General features: G+C 51.1%; 9 protein-coding genes across 9 annotated transcripts; 4 read left to right on the top strand and 5 right to left on the bottom strand.

Moving 5' to 3' along the window:
- Positions 1 to 350: 350 nt before the first annotated feature.
- On the bottom strand, positions 351 to 3,974 carry M431DRAFT_7149 (hypothetical protein; the record flags this gene model as incomplete). The annotated part of the gene is made up of 3 exons (XM_024921904.1): positions 351 to 3,224; positions 3,292 to 3,500; positions 3,581 to 3,974. The coding sequence occupies 3 exons, from the start codon at positions 3,972 to 3,974 to the stop codon at positions 351 to 353; spliced, it is 3,477 nt and encodes a 1,158-aa protein (XP_024772296.1).
- A 426-nt stretch (positions 3,975 to 4,400) lies between these two features.
- M431DRAFT_509882 (hypothetical protein) lies at positions 4,401 to 5,757 on the top strand. Its single transcript, XM_024919375.1, has one exon. It carries the CDS (start codon positions 4,700 to 4,702, stop codon positions 5,690 to 5,692), a length of 993 nt encoding a protein of 330 aa, XP_024772295.1. The 5' UTR covers positions 4,401 to 4,699; the 3' UTR covers positions 5,693 to 5,757.
- A 505-nt stretch (positions 5,758 to 6,262) lies between these two features.
- Positions 6,263 to 7,999, top strand: M431DRAFT_7147 (hypothetical protein; the record flags this gene model as incomplete). Its single annotated transcript, XM_024921903.1, has 2 exons — positions 6,263 to 6,731; positions 6,804 to 7,999. The coding sequence occupies 2 exons, from the start codon at positions 6,263 to 6,265 to the stop codon at positions 7,997 to 7,999; spliced, it is 1,665 nt and encodes a 554-aa protein (XP_024772294.1).
- Positions 8,000 to 8,179: 180 nt separating this feature from the next.
- On the top strand, positions 8,180 to 9,805 carry M431DRAFT_467279 (hypothetical protein). The gene is made up of 2 exons (XM_024915404.1): positions 8,180 to 9,687; positions 9,744 to 9,805. Exon 1 carries the CDS (start codon positions 8,360 to 8,362, stop codon positions 9,644 to 9,646), a length of 1,287 nt encoding a protein of 428 aa, XP_024772293.1. The 5' UTR covers positions 8,180 to 8,359; the 3' UTR covers positions 9,647 to 9,687; positions 9,744 to 9,805.
- Positions 9,806 to 11,401: 1,596 nt separating this feature from the next.
- Positions 11,402 to 12,962, bottom strand: M431DRAFT_90048 (hypothetical protein; the record flags this gene model as incomplete). The annotated part of the gene is made up of 6 exons (XM_024924103.1): positions 11,402 to 11,922; positions 11,987 to 12,054; positions 12,120 to 12,208; positions 12,275 to 12,571; positions 12,623 to 12,730; positions 12,795 to 12,962. 6 exons carry the CDS (start codon positions 12,960 to 12,962, stop codon positions 11,402 to 11,404), a joined length of 1,251 nt encoding a protein of 416 aa, XP_024772292.1.
- Positions 12,963 to 13,751: 789 nt separating this feature from the next.
- On the bottom strand, positions 13,752 to 14,621 carry M431DRAFT_467225 (hypothetical protein). The gene is made up of 2 exons (XM_024915403.1): positions 14,518 to 14,621; positions 13,752 to 14,444 (listed from the first exon to the last, which is right to left on the bottom strand). Exons 1-2 carry the CDS (start codon positions 14,538 to 14,540, stop codon positions 13,910 to 13,912), a joined length of 558 nt encoding a protein of 185 aa, XP_024772291.1. The 5' UTR covers positions 14,541 to 14,621; the 3' UTR covers positions 13,752 to 13,909.
- A 1,180-nt stretch (positions 14,622 to 15,801) lies between these two features.
- M431DRAFT_90437 (hypothetical protein) lies at positions 15,802 to 18,432 on the bottom strand (the record flags this gene model as incomplete). The annotated part of the gene is made up of 1 exon (XM_024924146.1): positions 15,802 to 18,432. The coding sequence occupies one exon, from the start codon at positions 18,430 to 18,432 to the stop codon at positions 15,802 to 15,804; it is 2,631 nt and encodes an 876-aa protein (XP_024772290.1).
- Positions 18,433 to 21,414: 2,982 nt separating this feature from the next.
- On the top strand, positions 21,415 to 22,364 carry M431DRAFT_7143 (hypothetical protein; the record flags this gene model as incomplete). The annotated part of the gene is made up of 2 exons (XM_024921896.1): positions 21,415 to 21,548; positions 21,614 to 22,364. The coding sequence occupies 2 exons, from the start codon at positions 21,415 to 21,417 to the stop codon at positions 22,362 to 22,364; spliced, it is 885 nt and encodes a 294-aa protein (XP_024772289.1).
- Positions 22,365 to 22,617: 253 nt separating this feature from the next.
- Positions 22,618 to 24,143, bottom strand: M431DRAFT_90317 (hypothetical protein; the record flags this gene model as incomplete). The annotated part of the gene is made up of 3 exons (XM_024924136.1): positions 22,618 to 23,130; positions 23,286 to 23,980; positions 24,080 to 24,143. The coding sequence occupies 3 exons, from the start codon at positions 24,141 to 24,143 to the stop codon at positions 22,618 to 22,620; spliced, it is 1,272 nt and encodes a 423-aa protein (XP_024772288.1).
- Between the last annotated feature and the right edge of the window lie 775 nt (positions 24,144 to 24,918).

The raw sequence follows: 24,918 nt of genomic DNA, 5'->3' as shown, positions 1-24,918 counted from the left end.
CAACCTCTCTCTCTAAAAGAAAAATCTCCCACGCTTGCCCTGTTTGTTTCCCCTCAAATAATTTGTTCAAAAGTATCAAAGTTCATCGGAAGCATGTCAGGAAGGGAAGAACAGAAACCCCCAATAAAAAGAAGAAAAAAATTGATGCCGCAATAATAGAAAGGAGGAAGAAGAGACATCTGGCGTAACACAAAAAAAGCACAACAGCTTTGATACCCTGGCATTGAAAAATAGAAATCCCTTTAACCCTGACAAAATATCATATCCACAACAGAGGGGCTTTATCAAAGCCCACTCCTCCCTCATTGATTTTGTTTTCCCCCTTATGTTTCTTTCTGTCTTTTATCCATTCAGTCTCCAAGAACACCATCATCGTCGTCGTTATTTAACTTATCAGCATCTTCGTGCTCTTCCTCATCGTCATCGTCCTCAATGGGGTCATCCAGCAGCCCTCTCCGCCGAAGGTCCTCTCTCGAGCCCTCCTCCGGTTCAACATCCTCGAAAATATCGTCCTCATCCTCATTGTGGACAGTTTCGGCGCTCATGGCAGGCTTCTGAGGCTTTTCTGCCGGAGCCGCCTTGGCGGGCTTCTTGTTGCGCTTGGCAATCTTCTCTTCGTCGAGATAGGCAACTACCTCTTTGAAGTTGTGGCCCAGCTTGGTCTCGTTGCGCTGCAATCGTCGCTTGAGCTTGTTGACATGGTTACCCTTGGGATCGATCAGGTTTGCCGTGATGGCAAGAACGTATTTGGCTGTCAGTTCGCACAGAGCCTTTTCAGCTTTGAGCTCGGCGGCGAGGCGTTCCTCTTTCGACAAGCCTTCGTCCTCGTCTTCCTCGTCTGACTCCTCTTCGTCATCGACAGGATCCTCATCCTCAGCCGGCTCGTTTAGTACCCTGTCTTTCTTGGCCTTCTTTGCATATTGTTTCTCAGCACCGTCAAATATTGACGTTAGCTCAGAGATGAGGCCGGGCTCTATTTGCTGCAGTAATACTTTGAACCTTTCATTGCCACCTGTTTTAGATGCGGAGCTCGAGGGACGAAAGTTGCTAATCGCAGGGCGTAATGTTGCGAAAGTTAGATGCAAGTCGCAAAGACTACCGGTTGCGAAAAGGCGAAGCTGGTCAACGGAAGCTCGAGACGAGAATGTCACTATCAGGTGCTTCCGGTAAGTTTGCCGCAGAACTGACAGGCTATCAAGTTCTTCATCGGCGATGCCGGCGCCGGAAGATAGCTGCTGCGATAGATTGCGCGTCTTCCACATGAAGTAGAACTGGCAGGCCTTAATTGCCAACGTGACTACTTCGTCTTCTAAATTGTCAATGTCGTCTTCCTGAGCCTCGTACTCTCCTCTGTGAACAATGTTGATCAGAATCTGAATTGCCGGAGATGTCGAGGCGCCCTTTGAAGGAGCAATCTCGAGGACATCAACGCAGTCTGAGATACTAGCCAGTTTGCTGATCTTCATCAAGATGGTCGACAGCTCCTGAAGCGGTGCCTCTTCCAAGTTCCCTCTTGCAGAGAGCTCGCATGTTGTGTCAAAGCTTCGAAGTGAATTGATGACCACCTCCCAGAGAACGGATAGTTTGGCGTCTGTCATTTCTTCAAGCTCTGCATATTGCCGAGCATGTAACAAAGCGGCTGCAGCCTCAGCCAAGACTCTCTTATCGTCATGTCTGTTGAACTGCGTAATAACTTCATCCAGCAGCTTTTCGTATATGCTAGAGTCTTGTCGCAACTGCTGGAAAGCATCCAGTTTGAGGTAGCGCTCCAGCCGGAGGACAATAGCCGCCGTCTCAGGCTCTGCACCATACTTGCTCAGCAATTTTGGGATGTTGGTGGCCAATTCCAAGGCCAACTCTTCCTGAGCTTCAGCGGCTTCGGTACGGGGACCGCGCTTCTTGCTCTTGTCATGATCCGCGTGTTGCAGCAAGCTCGACTTGATAGCGGAGCTCAGAACGTCAAGGAGAATCTTTTCTTCCTCAGAACTGGGTGCAACCGCCTTCTTGAACGCATCTTCTGAAGGGTTACCCTTTGACTTTGCTCTTGATTTAGACTTGGTACTTGTCGTATGGTCGTAGAGGAGATAGCCGGCCAGAATCTCCCAGGATTTAATTTCTGAGATTCTGTCGTAGAGCACTTGAGATGCCAGCGAAATCCTCGTGTCAGGCATGGTGCTTTCCAGTAAATCAACATCAAGATCCAACGACGATCCTTCTGTCTGTTGAGACTCTTCAACCTGCGCATCATAGATTGTGAGGGTTTCAGCCAGGCATTTCAAGTTAAGCCAGTCTCTTCTTGGCGCTTCATAGTTGTCTTCCTCAGCGAGATCCAGCTCCTCTAGGGCATCGGAGCCACCAATCTCCTCAATCTTGCCTTCAATTACGTCGTCGATGCAGGCAACGAAGAAACCGACAACCGCTTTGCGCACCCTGATTTCGCTATCAAAGATGAGCCTTCCAATGGCGTCGATTTCGTTGGGCTCAAGGATGGCAGCCGCTCGCAGCGCGTCAATGGCAGATATGGCAGTAACTCGGACGGACACATCAGCGTCAATCGTTGCCATCTCAATCAGTCGGGGCCGGAATCTGTCGATGAAGTGGCCCATCCCGTGTGCATCACGTTTGAACAATTTGCTAAGATGCTTCAATACTTCTTGTCTAGTTCCAGCATTGGTATCGGACAGCATCCAGCCCAGGTAACGTAGGTAGCCGGCTTCTAGGAAGACTGTTGGCAGGTTCCATATCCAGATTCCAAGAGCGTCAACGCATTCCACCCGGATCTTTGGGTCGACGTCGCGATATCGGTGGACGAAGACGGTGTCGAAGAATGACTGAATAGCATCGTTACAGATCTTTCTATAGTTGTTTGCCTCGGTCAGGTTACGTTGGATTTCGTCCGCCTTGCCCTTGTTTTTGGCCCGCTTCGAAGCCTGCGACTGTTGTTCAATGCTGGCAATACGTTTGTCGAGGATACTAGCAACCTCGACAAGCCCGGATTGCACAGCCAAAGCAATCGTCGTTGCCGTGTGGCGGAAAGGACGTAGCGGCGAAGAAGACATGCTGGCCAACCAAGCATGGAGATTGTCGACAAGGTCTACGTCTTTGTACATAACATCGGTCTCGTGTAGCAGACCAATCAGAGCCTGGAAGAATGTAATGAGCAGATCTCGGAATGATCGTGTGCCCTTGGCTCTGGCAACCAAGGGGTAATCGACGATTTGTTGCTGCATAGCTAATTAGCAATTTTTCTTTTTCTCCTACCCCGAGTGTTACTGATCCTCATAGACGCACCTCTTGGTAAACACTCTGCAGATCCAAGAGTCTGTTCGGGATATTCTCCGGATCACGAATGTCATCAACTGTCACTTCCAGATCGCAACCCGCGCACCGCAAGATACAGTTGATGAGATCGCCAAGTGCAGCCGCATCGCTCTCCCTGTACTTTTCGAGCCACTGTTGAGCAACAAACTGGGGGGAATCGCCAGATGCGAAGATGTCGGCTGCGAAACAAATATGTCAGTCCCTAACCCATGTAGAGGGGAAGGGAGGGGCAAGCTGTAGAGATGAAATGGAGACATACCAAACAGACCGGTTCCTTTCTCTCCTGGATCGATGCGAACCGTCTTCTTCGGTCGACTAGGAATGCGCGCAATAGCCCCCGATGCAGCGGGTCGAGAGCCGTTGATCTTGGGCTTCTTGGTGCTTGGCTTCTTTGCGCGGCTGGTTTGCGCCTTTCGCGGCTTCGGCGCAGGATGGTCGTGATCGCTCTCGGCGTCGCTCGCAGCATCGCTCATGTCCTCGTCCGAGGCCACGTCACCGTTCTCAACCTCTCCGTCGTCCTCTGCCTCATCGTCGTTCCGCTTGCGCTTGGGCGCTGACGCTGTCGGTTCCGGCGCGTATTTGGTGGGAGCTTTGACGACGCGTCCAGATCGACGACGCGACTCTGGCTCTGGAGACGCGGTGGCGCTGTCCATTGTGTCGAGTCTCGGTAGATGGATTTTGGCTCTATGGCTTCATGCGCATGCTCGAATGCCAGGCCGGGGGGGCAACAGGTCCGGACAATTTGCAGCGAGGGGAAAAGTTCTGGCGGCGAGTCGCGTTCGTTTGTGTCATGCAGCGATGCTCTGGCAGGGCCATTTGATTTGATTTTCGAGGTGGGCAGAGCCGCCCACTTTAGCATCGGCTGAACCACGGCAGAATAGTTTTACGTGTCAAAATGCGGAGAAAGCTTGGGGGATCACGGTGAGCTAGCCCTATTGTGGCACTAAAGACGAGGGAGGTCTAAGCCCAAACAAGCAGAGGCTCAGACAGCTTCTCTCTGTTTGAGAGATAAAACTCGCATCTTCCCAGCGAATAGGTAATTAGATTCATAATAGAATCAATGATATGCTGTTTATCGGGGCTACATGCGCCGATGTCACAGTGCAATTCAATATATAATCGTTGCCACTTGAAGGGCGATGATTCCATTCTTTTGGAAAAGCTCACGGGAGCCAAATCTTGGGGTTCATTGCGCTAATCAGAACTCTCACAACCCCCCATCTCTTGAGTGCGGGCAAAGATAAGCAGCCAAACACTTATACTTACTCGTGCCAATAGCCCCCGTGACCTTTTACGCTTTATATAAATTTATCAATGAGCCGGAGCATGCCTCTGTAGCATCTTGATTCAATCTTCTACAAGCAATGATTGGGTTATCATGACATCGCCGTTCCCCAAGTCAACTTCTCGCCCTGGTGATGGCCGCATTGTCGTGAGACTGCTTCCAGCTGGAGGCAGTGGCCTTGAGACCATCAGCTACCAATACCCTTTGAAATTGATCTCGCCTTCGCCCACAGTGGCCCAGAAAAGCGCCTTGGTCTTTCTCCTATCATACGGAGGTGGCCTGATTGGTGGTGATGGCGTCAATCTCACTATTCGAGTCCATAAAGGATCGAGTCTCAGCCTAGTTACTCAGGGCCACACAAAGATATTCAAATCTCCCTCGCCAGAAATTGTTACAAGTCAGAGGCTACAAGTGCAAATCGATGAAGATGCTGCCATTTGCCTATTGCCGGACCCTGTCCAGCCATTTGAGGACAGCGTGTACGAACAGGTTCAAGTCTTTAACCTGGCCAATCGGGCATCGTTATGCCTCTTGGATTGGGTTACGCAAGGGAGGATAGCGCGCGGAGAGAATTGGAGCTTCAGGAGTTGGAAAGGACGCAACGAAGTTTGGACACAAGGATCTGACCCAGCGCAAAAAGAGAGACTCCTAATCAGGGATAATATCATCTTAAGCCAAGGTGGAAGCCAGCCAGTTGGCTTGTCACTGAAAGACACAATGCATAAAATGAGCATACTGGGCACACTTATTCTCCGCGGACCGGTCATGGCACCCATTGGAGACTTCTTCATGAGAGAATTCGCTGCTCTTCCACGGATAGGATCTCGCGACTTTCGCTCGAAAGAGGATCAAGAGAGGGACTCGAAGGAAATGCCAGAGTTTGAGCAGTGGCGATCACGGAGAATCGATATGGAAAGGCAGCAGGGCGTGCTTTGGTCTGCGGCTCAGGTTCGAGGATGTGTCATTGTCAAGTTTGGGGCTGCTTCTGTGGAAGCTGGACGATCATGGATTGGGACAATGCTGGCAAGAGAAGGAAGCATAGCCGCGTATTTCGGGCATTCAGCTCTCATGTGTGTTGAGCCTTGATGTATTCTATATTTCATTAGATGTGTACCAGTACCTATGAAACATAATGTTTGGTTGTTCCCTAGTAGTCACCTTGGAGTTGCTTACAGGTTCCCCAGTATCATCATATGCATTCGCCTCTCTCTGAATCAGAAGAGCCAACTCATGTGAGAGAACTACGTCAATCGATCCCATGACCACCTGCACCGAGGCGTCGTCCATTTCACACATTTGTCACAGAAATGACATTTGTAGTCATGGTTTCGCCCTAGCCACCGATCTATCATCATTCTAACTCTTGTTCCCGTTAACCTTGTCATCATTCTCACTTACAAACAAGAATAGCGGCTTCAGCCCTGGTGGAGCTCAGTACAGTGCCCGTTAGGCCGGATACAGGGGCCTTCTGTATGTAATCGTGCATTTTTAGCATCAATATCTGATCAATCAATTCTATGCTTTCGTCCCCCACCAGCCCAGTTGCAGCACTAAAAAAAGAGCCCCGCCAAAACTTTGAATTTTCTAGACAGAAAGCTTCGAATTGTCTGCGACTCAATTCAATGACCGCGATTGACTCATCATCACATACACAACATGGTTCGTGGCAGAGCTACCGGTAGAGGCGTGGGGAGAGGCAGTGCCGCCGCCTCGTCAAGATCTCAGACCGAAGGCGCGGACGATTCAAATCAGCTGTCCAGCAACGCAGCGCCAACAGCAAACATGGGATTGGGAGAGTCAAGCACCGATCAGGGCGCTTCATCACAATCAGCAGCCTCAACAGCCCGGAGAGGTGCTACATCCGCACGGGCGGCCCGCGGCGCAGCTTCGACCGGCAGATTCAGACCCAAAAACGTTCGACGAGATGAGTCAGAGCGAGACGCGCTGGCCCAGCAGGAACAGCAGAAGGCGAGCGACAGAGCCGCGGACGAGAGGCGCACCAGGGGCCGGTCACGATTCCGCAGCAAAAGAAGTCGTGGTGATGCTATGGGAAGCAGAGGAGGCGGCTTTGGGCGGCCAGTAGGCGGAGCCAGCGGGCCCTTTTCTTCAGGGATGGGAGGTCCAGGTATGTCGGAATGAAGCTGTGGATGAGCTTATACGTCGTCTATGATGCTAACATGGGATTGATTTTTGGTAGGCGGCACAGCTGGTGGAGGTTGGTTTGGTGCTGGCGGCGGCGGTGGCGGCGGTGGTGGTTTCGCGAGAACTGGTAAATTCGAAGGCAAGCCTGGGTCTGGGTTCGGATTCGCCAGCGAGGGGGGCTTTCGAGAAACGAGAATCAACGCCGACAAACTTCACACAATGGCACACGACGAAGACCTGGACAGCGAAGACGAGGCCATGTTGGCTGCACTTCATTCCCGGCCAGGGGGCGTCATGCCCATGGGCATACTCCGACGAGAACACAAGGAAGCACCCGTGGTTGTTGCTACTACTGCGGAATTAGAGGCAGCGGAGAAGGCGCTGGACGAAGAGGAAAGCCTCTGGGTCGATGGTGAAGCACCCGGATCATTACCACCGGCCGATCAACCCGAAGAAGGCGATTGGAATACGAGTGCCAAAAGGGCAGCTAAAGTCAAGAAGGAGCCGACAGATGATACCATGGACCTGGATGTTGATATCAAGCCTGCAGACGAAGGCAAGCTGCCTCTGGCCAAGATAAAAGCCAAGAAGCCAATTGTTCAAGATCCTGAGGAGAATATGATTCGCACGGATTTGAGCCTTCTGGCAAGCGAACTCGGCGCAATCACAATCAACGGAGACGGCGAGGAGAAGGCAGATGAGACTGGTAACAAGGATGGTCGACTATATCTCTTCCAATTCCCCCCGCTACTCCCTCCCTTAAAGCAGGTTGCCGCCCCCCAGCCTCGAATTAAAGTCAAGGAAGAAGAGCAACACTCTGCTAGTTTGCATGCGACGCCCTTAAGCGTGTCATCAACCGCTACGCCTGTCGACCTCACACAACAAGGCGAGGAAGAGGAGGAGGAGTCAGATGAAGAGGATGAAGAGCAAGAGCGCAGAAACGGTTTTAGGTCCCAGGCGCTTTCCAACGGCGGTCTTATCGGCCGGCTCAACGTCAGAAAGTCCGGCAAGGTGGAGCTGGACTGGGGAGGCCGCATCCTTGAGATGAGCCCTGCGGCAGGCATGAACTTCCTCACGACGGCCGTCATCGTCGAGGAGTCGGATGAGAAGCCACAAAATGGCGTCACGACGGGCGAGAGCATCGGCATGGGCAAGATTATGGGTCGCTTTGTGCTTGCGCCGATATGGAACGAGGAGGAGGAGTGGGAGGTCGCGCCTGAGGAGCTCGACATTGGGGCCATGAATCAATGAAACAATAAATGAATGAATAAACATAATGAAACATCAATATCGCGACAGATGATTATGGCAAATGATTACGGAAGTGAGCACCGCTTTGGCCAGGTATTTCCGCTCTTTCATGGTTACTCTGGTGTTATATAAGTCAAGCTTCGAAGGCTGGTTCAATGGAAGGTCATATCCAGCCCTTGAGTCAAAATACAGAGCAAGGCAGGTGAGATCCGATCAGATGCAGTTGATCGTACCTTTCATCAGCGCATACCTTCCCCTTTATATATTCATTCCATCCCCAGGCGTTGTCTTCTCCGGTTGTTTTCGTTTCCTTGCCACGATATTTACATCCATTCTTCATCTCCACGGCTCGCTCTCTACATGAACTTTGACTTTTTTATCCGTCTCTTCTTGGGAATAGCAATTTTCTTCTCTGCAACAAACATTGATAACATCATGGAAGATACCTCACAATCAGGCCATCACGCTGGCTGGCAACATCAGGAGCACCAGGCTGAGAGCACGGATTCATCTGACACGGGTCTCGCAACCAATACTGAGAGCACGGGTTCATCTGACACGGATCCCGCAACCAATACGAATGTCTCGGGAGGAAATCCACGACGCAGCACTAGTCTTACAGCAATAGCTGCCCTGGTCCAGGAGTCTCAGCGGCTTGCTAACGCATCTCTTGGCCGTGTTTCCCGTTCCCAGAGCGCCTCTAATGCTAATGCTACAATTGGACTTCACGGGAATGCCAATTCCCCGAATCCTGAGGACCGCCTGGCAATATTGAACCAGTATGTTGAACGGCTCCGGGGCCCTAACACCTTGTTGGAGGAGAGACTACAGGCGATGTACGGACAGCTTCAGCGGTCGAGTAACAACAATGATGTCACCCACATGAGACAGAGATTCGACGGACGGTTTGCGGATCTCGAGAATCGCATGAACGGCGTGACGGAAAGACTACAGGCATTGGACGGACGGCTTCAGCAGCTTGGGCATAACAATCATGGCGTTGAGGCACCATCTCCTGTTGACGCACGGCTTCGGCAGCTCGATCGCAGGGTGGCCCATCAGACCGACGCCGCGATTCGACTTGCGAATCGAGTATCGAGGACCAACCAACGACTTGACCGGCTTGAGAGGCGGATTTCTGAAGAGGATGACGATGAAGACGATGACTATTGGGCTCAGGTCGAAGAGTTCATTAGATGGGCAGTTAGAGATGCAGTCAGAGATGCACTTCATCCAATTTCGGCTCCTCCATATGGCCATGATGCACTTGAGCCTCCGCCATATGGCCCTCATCCATATGGCCTTCAACCGCTCGGAGTTCCTCCACATGTCCCACATTCACCCAGGATGCCTCCATCTGGCCTAATTCCGAATGAGGCGCCAAGGAGGATTCCTTTATATGGGTTTGATCGAGCTGCAAATCGTTTAGTGAGACTCGACGCCCATGAAGAAGCTACGGACGAAGAAGCTACGGACGGGGAGGCTATGGATGGGGTGGCTACGAATGGGAATGCTAATGCTCCGGCAAGGGTGGTGATGTTGACACTTGACCGCCGTGTTCCTAGTCAGCATCTTCCAACTCGGCCTCCTAATTCTCAGCGTCCAAATTCTCGGCATCGAAATCCTCGGCATCCCCATTTATCATGAGATGCCCCGTTACCATGATGAGATGGAGTAGAAAGTGTTCGGTTTGTCTATTATAACCCATCCAGACAAGGACAGCATTGATACTGATGCGCTTCAGGCTTCACCTCCAACAAATACTTGAGCCAAAAGGTAAGCAGGTCCATTCGTCGACGTCAGAGCTGAGAGGAGTGATACTCGTATACCGCCATTTCGTCGTTCCGCCGAAGCCATCTCACGACTAGCTGTATTCCCCTCCCTCAGACTAATACATGATCAAGGGCTAATGCACATTCTTGCTTACTTAGAGATGATGGCGCCCGCTCTCTCTGCTAATCCCTGCTGCTTGATTTTTGGTTCTTGGTTCTTGATTAGATGCACGCTGCCATCCGAGAGAAACTCCGCCCTCAGACTTGTTCTTCAGGTGAACCACCGCCCTAGGACTGGGACTGGGGCTTGGCCGCACTAGTCAGACGCAGGAACGCGGGAAACAATCAATAGTTTGTCGATGGGAAAAGCGATTTCTGAGGAGAGATTGGCACCCCTGCTAGCGGATAACAGGCTCGACGTTGGTTTGCTTGAAGAGGGTGGACAAAATAATGTCACAGCGATACCGGGCCGATGAAGCGATGATTTTCTTTTGACTGGGAGAGAATACGACCATACAGGTATACACTCTTATTTGGCACAAATAGCGAATTGTGGTTTTATTATTCCAATATACTTGGTTTTCCATATCGACCTTGTGCCCCCTATGTCTGTCCTCCTATGTCCATTTCAGCTGCCCATCTATTCTCCATTTACTTGAATACAAAGATGGAATCATCCCGTTATTTTATCCACCATTTTGCATCCCCCCCCCCCTTCTTTCTCGTCTCTCCCCCCGTCGCAAATAGACAAGGTCGGCGATTGGTTGGTCCTTTCTCTCTGCCCCCAGCCGTCGTAACCTGTATGGTTTCACGACCTAAGACTGATACAGCCCGGCTCACTCACCCAATTATAGAAAAAAGACAACAGTGGGAATAAGTCGCGTGTGTGAAGCGGAACCAGCAAATCTTGCAGTCTCTTGTCCGTGCATTATTTGTCTTTTGTTTTATCTTCATGTTTTCAGCTTTGCGGTCCTTTCGGCATTGATATTGGCTCACTGCAAAATTGCAAACGTACGAGCAGGAAAGAAACTATCCCGAGTTTCATTATCCCCCCCTCCTTCTTCGGTCCAACCCATGTCCCAACGGCAGCGAAATATGCATGCACGCATGCAGGTACGGAAACAGCATGTAACAATCCTTCGCAGGAATCGTATATGCGCAAAGTGTGTCTGCCTAGCAACAAAAAAAATCATGTCATTGTTGTTTCCTTCCCTCCCCCCCTCTTCCCTTCTTCCCGTCCAAGACCCCTTGCGGTGTTTTTTCCTTGGTTCTTCCCGAAATACTGCTGTAGGTATTTCTCGTTTCTACATACTCGTACTTTGGTGTACGATAAAAGCAAAGCTTGTAAGCAAATAGCGTTATATAGTTAGCCGAACCCGGTTGTCCATCCCATGTCATTATTTTTTTCTGTATCCACCCTGCGATTTTATCCGCTTCGCCCCAAGTGAGGCTGTCGTGTATGTTGCCTTGGGGGCCGGTCATGGCCTGTCTAATGCGGCTAAAATAGTGCGAATGTGAACCCGTCCGTAACTGAAACATGACCCAACAAATCTGTTGAAGAAAAAGAAGAAGATAGAGAAGATGAAAAAGGTAATGAAAGAACGCCAAAGGCAGACGAGCAAGGGAGCATTTAGTGCCCTCTCTTGCTGGAGCCGTATTCATAGTATTCGTTTTCTTGGCTTTGGGCCTCAAGGTTGTGGATGTCATCGAATAAAGACGAATTAGTGGTGGCGTGCGATGCCTCTGTGTTGACACTGCGCGACGGCGAGTATTCCTTGCCTTCGCTGGCATGGCTCCCCTGGTGCTGAGTGTCTAGTCGGGCAGCCATCGCTCTACTGGTATGAGACTGCTCAAAGGTCAAGCCAATGGTCGCCTTAGTAGAGGGGTTCGGGGCTGCTGCATCGTAGCTAGGTTCGACGTGCTTTAGAGAAACATCATTTGGCCCAAAGACTTGGCCAATGGTGGCCATGTTTCCATCGTCGGCGGTGTGCCTCGCGTAGCCAGAGGGGGCGCTGCGTGTGCGTCGGCCCGTTGATTCGAAGCCACGGATCTTCCAGGCGCGCAAAAGAGGCCGAATTGTAGCGAGGCTAGAAGCAACAATGGCTACTCCAGGTTCGATTATAGTCCATATCATTACGTCTGTTGCCGAGACTATATACCAAACGACACGTCAGAATCGTGGATGTAAAAGGGGGGCAGTTGATATGGGACATACATAGCAAATCACTGGTGTCTTGAAGTGAGCTCAAGTACTTGATTCTAATGAGAGTGGCAATACTAGCACTATTTCAATGTACAATTAGCATCTTTAAACGATTCGTATTCATCAAATGGAGGGGGCTTCATACAAGATACCAAGGCCAAGGATGAGGATAACAGTTCCTTTGGCCTGGCTTGTCATCTTGACTGACCACAGCATAGGTATCGGAAGGAGTGCCTGAAGAAGTAACAAATGTAAGCTTCAGTTCAACTTTATAGGCAGTCAGATAATAGGTCCCCTCACATATAGCCAGTCAGATGCAATTGTCATAACGCTGATAGCGTAAGCGGCAGCAATAATGTCGTTGGGCGATGCGCATTTCCCTCCCTGAATCCGAAAATCCCACTGTTTCTGAACGGGCGTGCACTGAAAGATGTCGTAAAAGAAAATGACGAGGCTCCAGATGCCGATGATGACCAGGCTGACGCATATGATCCAGTTGTAGACTTTTCGAGCAGACAGGCGCAACAGAAAGATGCCAATGCTCAGCTTGATGAACATCATGTTGATGACATACGTGACGGTGGCCAATGATTGCCACTACGAAACAGAGTCAGAGCATATCCGGTCAAGTGTTAAAGCGAGGCATACCATAAGAGCTGAGACTTTTTTGCCATCATCTGTAATAGCATCGTTATGTCTTCCCATTCCATCTTGTACACCAGCAAAAACAAAGGCGCAGGAGAGTGTGAAGATGGCCTGTAACGACATTTTAGTTTACGCCCTTCTGAGATCAAGAATTGGCAGAGCCAGCTGTACGAACCTGAGCCACGAGCATGAGCCAGTCATCCTCTTGGACGCTCTTAATCACCACTGCCCTCGTGTATGTCCTCAGCCCCACGGCCAGCCATGTTAAGCTGAGGAAGGCTATACACGTGCCCACCATAGGGGCGCCATTGTATTCGTTCAAGTTGACATGATCATCGGCCATGACGATCCGACGTCCCAACTTCTTCGATAAAGACAGCTGACGACGGGCATAGCAACACGACGGCTGCAAAATGAGAAGAGTATGGGAAGGGGAGTAGAAGAACTACGAGCACTAGGACGGCACGAGATTTTAGAATAACATGTGGTATGGGGTAGAGAGGGATATAAAGCGAGAGCGGCAGTGCAGCCGAGGGTAGCAAGAGGGCCAAGGGTAGGGGAGACGAGGGAAGCAACAAGCACAGTCGAACTAGTGACAGTGACGAAGCAGCGGGTGCTATAGCTACAACCGGCAACAAACTAGGGGCGCCGTGAGCTTGCTGGAGCGACGAGACGAGTCACAGACAGATCGACAACCGGCATATCAAACTCACGGCCCCGTCCAGATGGGGATATCACAACCGGGAGCCCTCATCCCAGGCGGATACTTGGATCTCATACCCGTATCGTCCACTTCCCACTCTCTAGTTTGCGGGCACGGAGTTGCTGCATTTCATGCACCCGGGTCGGCGAACTGGAGCAAACGCGTATCGGGCAAGGCTTCCTCTTGCTCATACACATCTCCCAAGAGCCAAGTGGGCCGCTTTGGCCATGGCTGCGACATGAGTGGCACGACGGCCCAGCATCCACCTTGAAAGGATTCCAATATAGAAACGCCGTTGGTGGTAATAGGCAAATGTGAGTGTGATATCGGCATGGGCCTCGCAGCGCTGTGGCCCATTCAAGTCGACGTGCAGTGATGTGACCCGCAGCGGATGGGCCCTGTCAAGGTTACATTCGAGCGAGACATGCGTCTATCGGATCTTGAAGAGAATCAAATCGCCAACCGTTGAAAACCCTTGCTTTCGGGAGGGGGGAAACAACGGGGCCGAGCGATAGCGAGTGTTGCCGATCGCAAAAAGAGAGAGAGAGAACAAGAGAGACAGCCATCTTGTCAGACAATTACAGATTTCATGCGAATCGTCGAATCAGCAAACGTCTCAACGACGTGCCACACGGTCCGGCGTTTGACCGGGTAAAAGAAGCAATCCTGTGGAAAAAGACTCGCAGGAGCTGACCAACGCGAATGTCATTCCCTTCTCTCATCAGCACCAAGTGCGTTCTATCATTGTCACAGCCCGGTTGTGGCGTCCAATGGTCCAACAAACCCTTGCCGATTGCAAGCAGCCCATCACAACAACCTTGACCTCGATATCTCCGGTCCAAGACACCGCTTCTCCACACGCTGTTTGGTCTTTGGTTTATTGCGACGGCGATGATTCGATTTCTTGTCGTCCCCTGTAAGTGGCAGCCACAAAAACAACCAACAGGAGGCAAAAGGTCCCTCGCAAAGTGCAACCCTTTTCGGGCCCGGCTCCCTTTAGGCACTTCATCTAGACGAACGGCTGTGGTTGGTCGGAATCTGGCGCCAGGTGCATGAGATGGTGGTGCCGGAAACGAGCGAATAGAAGCGCGGAATTGGACGAAGCGAGTGATTTCTAAGCCGCTGAGCTTGCACGCTCATTAGATTCCAAGCACGAGTAGTGAAGCAGAGATGAGAGGCTGGGACAATCATTTACCAAGATAACAACGATGAGCGCATTCACATACCAAATATGGCAGTGAATCGCTCATCGCTCGTCTTTGGTTCCTTTTCTCTTGTCTCCTCGTGACCGTTCTCATCTGCGCCTCTGCGGCGACACAGAATCTGACTGGCCAATTCCCCAAAGAACAATCACAGAGCAATCACAAAGAATCACAGACAATCACCGTCTCGCTTGACGATCGGAGAATTTCCGCATCAAAAGCTGGGCAGCCAGACGCTTGTCCCTCCAGTGGGCTAAGATCGGTAGCACGGAGTAATACAGAGAGTGGGTAAAAAAGCGTTGCAGTAGCAGTCTGAGGGGAAATGGGACAAAGGAGAAATAAAAATCTTGTTGTGTGAGCCGAGGGCTGAACTGAGACATGGAAGGCACGGAATCACGTTTTTCACGGCCCGGCGGGTGCTTGAGGAACGGAGAATCACGATGCCGCTGGTGCAGTGGTGACAGTGACACTTGTAGTAGCAGATTGTGATGTGATACGGAGGAGATTGTCGTAGATGCTTCATGCAGATAGAGATAGATGCAGATATCACGTTGCACAAGACTCAAACGATACGTCACGGTCACGGGAGCCATGTAGGTTATCATCTGGGGCGAGGGAGATCAGTCTGAGCATACAGTATAGCACAGATGGGACTAACAATACTCCGCAGATTGCACCAGATCAACAGCACACCACCATAGTAGGTATGCTTGTTCATCACATCATATCACGTTACCTGAGGCCACCTCTCCAAATAATCAACTCATCTTGTCTTCATCTTCTTTCTGTATTGTCCGCTGAGCCTAGGAGTTTATATACGTAATCTTAATCTACTATATACATTCCATCATGTCTCCCTCCTCTAACATCTTCAGCGCCATACCAAAAAAGACTCGGCAGCTCCAAATCCTCTTTTGTCTACCGTAGGACCAACAAACCCGGTCCTCCAAAAAGAAATTCCAAAGGCATGTGTTGAACGGTCCACCCATAAATTCACAATCATAAGTACGAGACGCCTTATATACCCTGACTGAATACAAAAATGAAAGGAGAACAAACAAAAAAATATTAATGCCCCAATGCCCCTGTAAATGAAACAAAAAGTAGAGAAAGAAGAAGAAGAAAGTGTGTGTGGTGTAAAAAGAAGGTTTAAACAATGCAACAGATGTCGATATCTGGTAATATGTCATGAGGGTGTAAAAAAGAATAAAAGGAATGAAACTTTTCAAGAGTCATTTCACCCTCAGGGTCGCAGTTCAAAGACGGCGGGATCATCCTTATGGGGTGTAGTGCCAGCGCAAACTGTTCTCTTCAACCCACCATCGTGCGACAAACGCAGCTTGCTCAGCCCATTGAGCTGCTTCAGGTGACCTCTCCTGCTCAATTTTGCTCAAAAACTCGGCAAATTCAAAAGCAACGAGATGCTTCTCCTCATGGGGCTCTGTATCCAAGTCGGTGAAGCGCCACTCAGTGTTCTCGATGATGGGCACCGTGAGCCTCCAGTGTGGTTCGAGCGAGTCACGAACAGCAACAGTTGCTCGTCCAGGGTTCATGACGGTGAATTGCCAGTTGGGTTGGTGCGTCTTTTCGTTGTAGTTGATGAGCTCTCGCAGCATTGACTGTCCTTCGTAGTTGTCAATCATGTCTTTTGCGATGCCAGTCTGGGATGGAGAGAGCGAGCCGGTCTCAAGTAGCATATCGAGGATCGTAGGCAGAATCTGGTACGAAACAACTGCGTCGTCGATGTCAATGGCAGGTAGCTGAGGGTGCGAGAAGACCAGCGGGACGTGGAAGTTGCCAATGTTTGAGTTATAGTACGGCGTAATGCCATCGTTTTCCGGGACCGAGAGGCCATGGTCGCCAACAAAGATAACCAGCGTCTCATCAGCAACGCCTTCCTCATCCAGAACATCCAGAATCTTTTGGAGCCAGCCATCGACAAATCCAATAGCGTTGAGGTATTTCGATACATTGTCCAGCTTGGTGCTGTCTTCGCTAGTAATAGGCACATGGTCTATCCCTTCAGGGAGCCCAAAAGGATGGTGTGTGGTGCTGGTCAAGTGCGTCAAAAACACTCGCTCATTATTCTCCTTGGCCGTCTTGAATGCATCGCGGATGTAATCTTCGATGACGTACTCGGGCATTCCGTAGTAGTTGATGTCCTCTTCATCCACCGGTCCAAACTTGGCGTCGTCACTCTTGAGGTATTCCTTCGAAACAGTGTTGTTCTCTGGGAAACCAAGCTGAACCATGAGCTGATCCTGCTTATCAAACCCATTTGTCACCGACATCATAAAGGAAGACTTCCACTTGTGGGTGGTAAAGTCGTTCTTGTCGGCGTCCTTGGAAGAATTCGCGAGGCCAAGGTTCATGGCATCAAAGATATGAGTCAAGCAGGGTTGGTAGATGTGATGCGATACTTCAGCATTGAAATCGGCGACAAGGGGTGACAGTCCGCAGAGTGTACCAGTCAGGCTCTTGAGGGTGTAACTGGCGGTTGTGTGACAGTTGTTGGCGTTGAGACCGCCCCGTCGCTTCTTTTCCTTGTGTTCAAAGCCATCCTCGTAATCTCCCGTCAGGAAGTTGGCGGTGGGGGTGAGCGTTGATATCTTCTTCTCGGCCGTCTTCGGGAGTGTACCGTTCTCGAACGATTCTACCGCAAGCTGATAGAACAAGCCATCCTTCTTGACAGGGAAGGCATCTTTTCTCGTGCTTTCGAGTTTGATGAGCACAACGTTCTTGATAGTGATGTTTGCCAGTCTGTCACGAAGCTCGGGGAGGAGATCGTTCTTGAGGTTGGATATTTTCAGGGGATCCTGGGAAGCACGGTAGTGGGTCTGCTCCTGATCGTACCAATCTTCAAACCCTGCGAGGGGTTCCTTTGGCAGCCACTCCCATCGAATCGGCTCGACCAGCGCGGTACGGTTATCCCAGTTCCAACCAATGCTGTTATCGTAGACGGGAGTGAGCGTAGCTAGAATAGGCGATGAGTGAGCAAAATCCGCAAAGGGTATCAGCGGCAATGTCCACGACATGTAGGCATAAGATCCTTCGTTCGGCCGGACAATATACAGCAGGATCTGAAGGAACAGTGTGAAGCCGACGAGAACATAGAGAGCAGTGGTCCATTTCGACTTGCGGCGATTATCAGAGATGACGCTGGAGCCGCTGGAGCCGCTGGAAGTGCCGCTGGTGTCAACCTCGTCGTCCTCTTTGCCCATAAGCTCAGATCCACCCTCGAGATCTTGCTGCGGGATGTGAGCATATCCGACATTTACCGCGGGGCGTACGCGGTAGGGGATCAGGTTGTATACGAAGGTAAAGGGCCACTTGAGCAGGTCCACGACAAGGCCAGCCAGGTAGTAGAAAATATCCTGAGTCACCCAACTGATGCCCAGAATGATAGCCAACACGATCAGGCACGTAAACAGTCCAGTGACTGCCAGTTTCCAAGAAGAGGCGTTGCTAGCCAAGCCAGCATTGCGCCAATGCGGTTCAGAGCCTGCAACGACAAAGAATGAGTTGTTGACAGCCGCCAGGAGCAGCACAGCCATGACGATAAGTGAGGCCAGCGTTGTGAGAAGGATGCGCAGCCACCGCCATGGGTAGATCTCCGTATCGAGCAACAGCCGTATTATTATTAAGAAGATGCTATCTTGTGTGAAGAAGGTGAGGCCCCAATGCGATATGGAGGAGAAGGCAAGCGCCGTGAGATGGGCGTATATGTGGACCAGCTTGCTGCTGATGATGGCGACGACGCATATGGCAAAGAGGAACTCTCGGGAAACGAATCGAGCCGCAAAGGCAGACAGAACCCGGAGGACAGGTGCCGAAACGCGGGTGACGGTCGTAGCGGCGGAATGAAACTGTCTCCGCGTCGGGCTGGAGAAGCGGATGCCAGACGCCATGCCGCTGGCGAAGCGGCGCGTCGACTCCATCGCGAAAGGACTGAAGTGAAAGGAGAATCGAGTCGGAGTCGGAGTCGTTCGATGAGAGTTGAGGTCGAAGTCGAGGCCGCGGCCGAGGTCGAAATAAGAAAAAAGGGCGGAGAGGGCCGAAGGCAAAAACGAGAGGCTCACGGGGCTAGCACCAAGTGACGCTTCTCATATCCAACGCGCCGCTGTTGAAGCGGTAGAAGAGGGTTTATCGTGTGCTCTCTTTCTCCAGCTTCGTTTCGTGCTTTTTCCCCTGGCCGACGGGATCGCGACACTGTCTCCGCCTCGGTATCAGAGCAACAGCGCAGGGCAACGCAAAAATAAATGAATAATGGGAAAGGAAAGGGGAAAAGAAAGAAAGAAACCGAGGCCAAAGGCAGCGAGAGACAGTGATCGCGTGCGCACAAACTAAAAGCAGAGACCACAAAGACCGGACGATGAGATTTACAAGCAGAAGCGGGAGTGGCAGTTGGGCAAACAAAAGTTCTGCTCGTTTTTACTCGCCCGAGTCGAGTCGAGTCGCTCCGTGCTCCGTACAGTCCCTGTACCGGTACTTTCTAGTCAGTGTCGCGTGCCTGCAATACCGCCAGAGGGAGATGCCCCATGCGAGCCCGCCAAGCCACGCCAATGACTTCCCGAGATTTATTGCGCTGTGCCTTTTTATGTCTCGGTGACCTGGTGCTAGCTGCGTCTGGCCACTACTTCGCAGGTAGCGGTACTTTAGGCACCTGCTGCAATTGGGGGTCGGCAACCCCTTATTTCGACCGCTAAAACATCTCGCACTGTCCCGAATAGGTCGCATGCATCAAGTACCGGGTACAAGCACACCGTGTGCACCATGATCCCATTTTCAGTGTCAATGCATTGCCAGAAAGAGGGGGATCCGACGATGATGAGTTAGTCTACAAGAGGAAATGCAGAGGGACAATCCAGACAATCCAGATGTTGGAGGCTGGCAATGGTGTGGTTCTTATTGAAGCTGCGTGTTCGGGATGAGTCTATTTACTGCTAAGCTCGTCAGACGGCGGGTGCACAAGGTCTCGTGCTACTGCAGTCTTCGTCACAGACAGCCAACTCGTACATGAGGAATCCTGGCACAAGTGAAGACAAATGGAAATGGAGCACACGATCTCTATCGTACAGTTGCATTCTGAGGGGGGGGATTGCGTTATCCCCGCGGCGACAACATCAAGACTCCGGCGAGGTCTAGATGCCTCGTATTAAATTTAGAACAACTTGAGAATTGGCTTTGGGATTATCTCAGCAACATGCTTATTCTTGGTGACCAATGCCTTGGCACTGCCGGCAATTGACATTTTCGTCTCCCGCTTTTGGCGTTGGTTAAGCTGATATAGAGTTTTTTGCAGCCTGTTACATGCAATCCAGTAAGACAAACCCAACCGTGAGGGTGGGCTGGGCCAAGACTGAGACAAGCCGTGTCTTTGTTTCATCTGGTCTTACAATGGAATCCCATCCTTTCATTGATCTGCGTCAAGTGCGGGCTGTGAGCCTCACTTTTGATGACGGATGTAGTTGCATGACGCAGTTACTCCCCTCTCCATGGATCTTGGCTCTGTATACCTGGTCGTTTTGTTACACTTGCGCAACCTGATCGAAGCAGCAAGATCTCCGTATATCCTGGTGAGTCAGCAACAAACTCACCGACGGAGCGTATTGCAGCGGATCGCACCGCTTCGGACCAAGAATGACTGGAGAACGCAGACATATAAACAAGACTTGGTCGCATTGATAACTAATTCATCGAGACCAATTCGACAAGCGGGGATATGAAGAAGCACAATGAGATATGATGACATGGATGGGCTGTCTTGTCGTATTTTTAGCTTGCTGGCGTTTTACTGCCAAGTTCAGCAGGTATCGACACGGACACAGTAGAAATAGGGTGGCGGACACTGTCGCAAAAAGCTTAGCCTCGAGCTAATTTGTAAAAACTATTTCATGGCTGAGTCAAGCCGCTTGTTTCTTCCCCCGTTTGTTTCGTCCGGCTCGCCGCCACCTTGTGCTCATTCGAGCCAACAGTGCGATAGTGTGTATGAAGGTAGCTGAAAGACAGCCGCCACGCGAGGGGAAACGCATGGCAAGAATTGACGGCCTTTCAGCCGCTGTGTCACTTTGAGAGTGGACAATTGATATGTCCTCCATGAAGAACTCTCAGACCAAATCAGGTACTTGTCCCGAGTGCAGGTACATTACTACTAAACCATGCAACAGAGCCGCACAGCCGCCCCTATCCCTGATTCTTCATTTTACTCTGCTGCACTCTTCCCCTCTCGCACTCTGCCGAATTACTCGCATCAAGATGGATTGGCTTATGTTATTGATTCCCGCTTCCGATTAGACTGTATTGCCAAGCATTCGCTGCAGGTGGGCCTCGACTTGACGCTCGGTCAGCTGCCGCAGGACTAGTTCGGGGCTATCAATGGGATTGAATGGCAATAATGGGCGGTTGTGCGCTGTGAAATATTGACAAAATACAGGCACAGGTACCGGTACGACGACCAGGAACCGCCCTGCAAGTACAGGTACTTTGCCGCCTGTAGCCACCGCTAGCCTCCTTCTCGAAGACCTCTAGCGACTCGCTACCCCGTATTTTTCATTAATTCGCCGGCCCGTGGAAATGTCTCATTATATCGAGAGATGAAGACGGCACGGCATTCTACCCGAAGCCGCCTCTCTACATTGATGTCCTTACTCCTAGTCTTTTCATGATATCGACGCTTTAGCCCCCAGGCTGACGCTACATACCGAGAGAAGACAAATACAAAAACAAGAGGTTACAAAAGGGAAAATAATAGCAAAAAAAGGCCTCAGTTCTATCTATTCCCGTATAGTATTCTGTAACCCCGTATCTGCACCCCGCCTCCCCCTCTCCAATTTGCGCAACCAACCAGCCAGTGGAATTGGACCCTTCAACATCCGCAGCGACAAGTCACGATGGCGTCTTCTCCAAACATCCCCGGCCTCAAGTATGCCAGTCACCAATACGGGCAGCATCAGCTCCAGCAAGTCGGTGTCTGGCAGTTTGAAGAGCCAGAAACGGCACCTTCAACGCCAGCCTATTGGATAATGTACGTTTGCGCTGACGTTACTCCCGCTGTGGAACAGACTCGGAGCCTAACTCTATCCGTGACAGCTTTGTCCATGGAGGCGGGTGGCGAGACCCCAGAAACAACATCAATGACTTTGTACCGTCCATCAAGCATATGCTGGCGCTGGCCGATCTGCCGAAATCTGCAATTTGCGGCTTTGCCAGCCTCGACTACCGCCTGTCTCCGCATCCGCGATTCCCCCAGGATCCCGCCTCGACGCCGGCGAATGAGTTTCGTCAGGCCCAGCATCCGCATCATGTCCAAGATGTCCTGTCTGCGCTGAGGCTCCTGGATGCCGAATATGGCATTGGCAACGACTACGTGCTCATCGGCCACTCAGCCGGCGGCACCTTGGTTCACCAGGTCATCATGAACAACGGTATATCCGATAGCTGGGGTCCGGTTGCGCCCTTTCCAGCAGCCCTCATCAGCATAGCTGGCATACATGACCTGAGAGGCATTGTAGACAGGCACGACACTTTTTACGAGACATTCGTGATCGATGCCTTTGGTCCGGACAGGCTAGCTTGGGACGCAGCATCTCCGGCAAAGTTTCCTGGAAGCTTCAAAGACCTGTGTCCAGAGGTCCCTCGTCTGTTCATCTTGGCAGCGTCTACAGAGGACACTGCCATCGACATGCCCGAGCTCGATATCATGGAGGCAAAGCTCATCAAGGATGGCATCACGCCGCTTGTCTTCAGGAACCTCCACCTTGAGCATGACAACATCTGGGAAGACGGCTCGCAGGTTGCGACTATGGCAGCCCGAGCCGTGGCAGAGCTGCAGCAACGCTGAGCATCATCCAACACCCAGCGAATTAACACTAGTACATATTGATTAAGCTCGTCATTATTACTACTACCTGAAAACATGCTTCCTTAGTGAACCATGTTCCGATATCGGCATATATACATTTTCGTCACTCGTCATTGTGAATATCCTCCCTCTTTTTTAACATCCTTCCCCGCCATTCTACCCGATCCCCCCCTCCCCTTTTCCCCCCGTTTCCGATCGAACCAATTCTACCGGCACCTGACTTACTAGCGGCCTAAACCTTGACTTTGAATCTCCATCCGGTCACAGATATGCGACATGCTACAAAGATGACCGCTGCTGCAGCCATGACAGTTCCTCCCCATATCTGTGCCCAGAAAAAGTCGCCGTTGTTGTGATCAATAATGGCGCCTGCTGTTGGAGCCCCGGCCACCGTCGCCAGCGAGCAGAGCGTTTCTACCATACCAAATCGAATGCCCATCTTCTGCGGGTCTTTGGTTAAGCTTGTCAGGGACGCGACGAACGTGCCCTGGTTGGCCCCGATAGATAAGCCGTAGACAACGCTAAAGACATACATGCCCGTCCGGGTTGTGACTCCGATCCAGGAGTACAGCATTATGCTTACCACAAAGGTGGCCGTGACGAAGAGATTGATGGGGCCGGTGTATCTGTCCGCGAGGAATCCTACAATCGGCCGCGCGGGAATGCCCATGGCATTCGTGATGATGAGGAGATTGATGGAGTCAACGTTGGAGAAGCCAATGACGTTACGGGCGTAACTGTTAATCTAAGGAAAGGGGTTAACGACGATATTTTCTTTTGGTGGTCTTCTTGTTTATTTTGATTTTTGCAGCAAGTCACAATTTCCACTTCACAGAAGCGACGACGAAAGAAAACCAAGACAAAAAGGAACACACGCATCATGATACTGCGCTTACGTACATAGAAGAAGACAAAGTAGAGAGCATAAAAGTATACAAACGCAGCCATGGAGAACAAGAGGTACGGCAGCTCTGAGAAGGCGCCAATCTCAAACAGAGGGCCCGACTTGCGCGGCGGCAACCTTGGCTTGAGCAGGATGTTTGCAGTCACGGCCATGGCCAGCGCCAGGAAACCCGCGCAGCGCACCGCCCAGGGGAAGCCAATCTTGGGCGTCAGATACTGGATCGTCGTGGGGAACGTCACGCTACCGACCGAGGTGCCGACCGCCGAGACGGCCAGCGCAAAGGCCCTGTTCTTGTCGAAGTAGGAGCTCAGCACGGAGATGGCGGGCATGAAGGCCACGCCCAGGCCGAAGCCGATGCACACGCCCTGGGCGAGGAAGATTTGCCAGTACGTCGTCGCCAGGCTGGTCATGAAGGTGCCGAAGACGGCCATGAAGGTGCCTACCGCGACCGTCTCGCGCGTGTAGCCCGCGTCGGCGAGGCGGCCGGACACGGCGCAGATGACATAGGTGAAGAAGATTTGCACGGAGCCGATCCACGAGACTTGGGACGCTGGGAGGCCGAGTGTCTCGACGTAGTACAGCTGGTAGACGCCGAACGAGGCAGCGTAGCCCCAGGTCATGGCGTTGATGAGGTGTGTTGCGAGGACCTGGAGCCACGCTTGGAGGCCGCCGTCTGGAGGAGGTCCGTAATCTTTTTCTTCTTCGGCTAGCTCGACGTCATGAGCAGTGTTTATGACAATTGGTGATGAGTTGTCATTGTTGGAGTTGGAAGTGGTGTTGCCGAGGACACTGGTCTCCTGGACGGCAACAGGTCCATGGGAGGAGGCATCTTTCTCATCATCTCGTAGCGTCATGATCAATATTAACGAAAGGAGAAGAAGGTATATAGATAGAGGGGGTATCGTATTAGTCGACAATTAAAATAGAACAAAAAGTAGTAATAATAAATTCAATCTTTCCTTTAGCACATCAAACAACAAGAACAAAGCTGTAAAAGCTCGAAAGCCATGCCACTCTTTTTCTCAAGCGAAAAGCTCCCACCGAACAAGAACAAAACTCTCTTTCATCATTAGCTTTGCCTCCTACGGGGAAGACACTTATATACTCCCCGCCGAAACGCCTTGCATCGGTTCTCTCTTATCAGCTTCTATTACTTTTCCATCAAGTAAAAGTTCAATTGCAAGGACATCCCCTAAACGCCGTTCCGTTCTTCGGGGATGACGCCCCGATATCGCCCCCCTGGTGCAGGGCGCTGTGATATTATCAATAGACTCATCAGCGGCGCAGTAGCAAGAAAAAAAGGGAACCAACAAACCAAGCCCAGTTTTTAGAAAAACAGAAAAAAGTACGAAGTTACATAGTGGTATTATCTGCCGAGTGAGCGAAGCATGATGGTGCACGCGCGCGCCCTAAAGCAAAATGTACATGTAAGTAGAGAGAGGGGGGGCCCAGAGTGGATCGCGTTAGAAGCCGAATCGGCAGCTAGAACCGGAGCATCTTTCACCGAGCCCGGCTGCACGGAATCAGCTGGGCCATTGTGTTTTTTCATGTAAGGGGTTGGTGATTTTGTGGGCTTGGTCAGGCCAATTGGCTCTGTTTCTTTTCATTTTTTTCATCCTTTCTTTTGTA

The sequence above is a fragment of the Trichoderma harzianum genome, assembly GCF_003025095.1.
Source record: "Trichoderma harzianum CBS 226.95 unplaced genomic scaffold M431scaffold_9, whole genome shotgun sequence".
NCBI classification, from domain to species: Eukaryota; Fungi; Ascomycota; class Sordariomycetes; order Hypocreales; family Hypocreaceae; genus Trichoderma; species Trichoderma harzianum.
Note: the sequence above shows the minus strand (reverse complement) of the source record. Positions and strands in the feature narration are given on the sequence as shown.

Excerpts from the sequence above, each read along its gene's own strand:
- M431DRAFT_509882 (XM_024919375.1), top strand. The coding sequence starts at position 4,700 with ATGACATCGCCGTTCCCCAAGTCAACTTCTCGCCCTGGTGATGGCCGC.
- M431DRAFT_467279 (XM_024915404.1), top strand. The coding sequence starts at position 8,360 with ATGAACTTTGACTTTTTTATCCGTCTCTTCTTGGGAATAGCAATTTTC.
- M431DRAFT_467225 (XM_024915403.1), bottom strand. The coding sequence starts at position 14,540 with ATGCGCTCATCGTTGTTATCTTG. Across the intron at positions 14,445-14,517 it reads CGCTCATCGTTGTTATCTTG|CGGCTTAGAAATCACTCGCT; the intron begins GTAAATGATTGT and ends GTGCAAGCTCAG.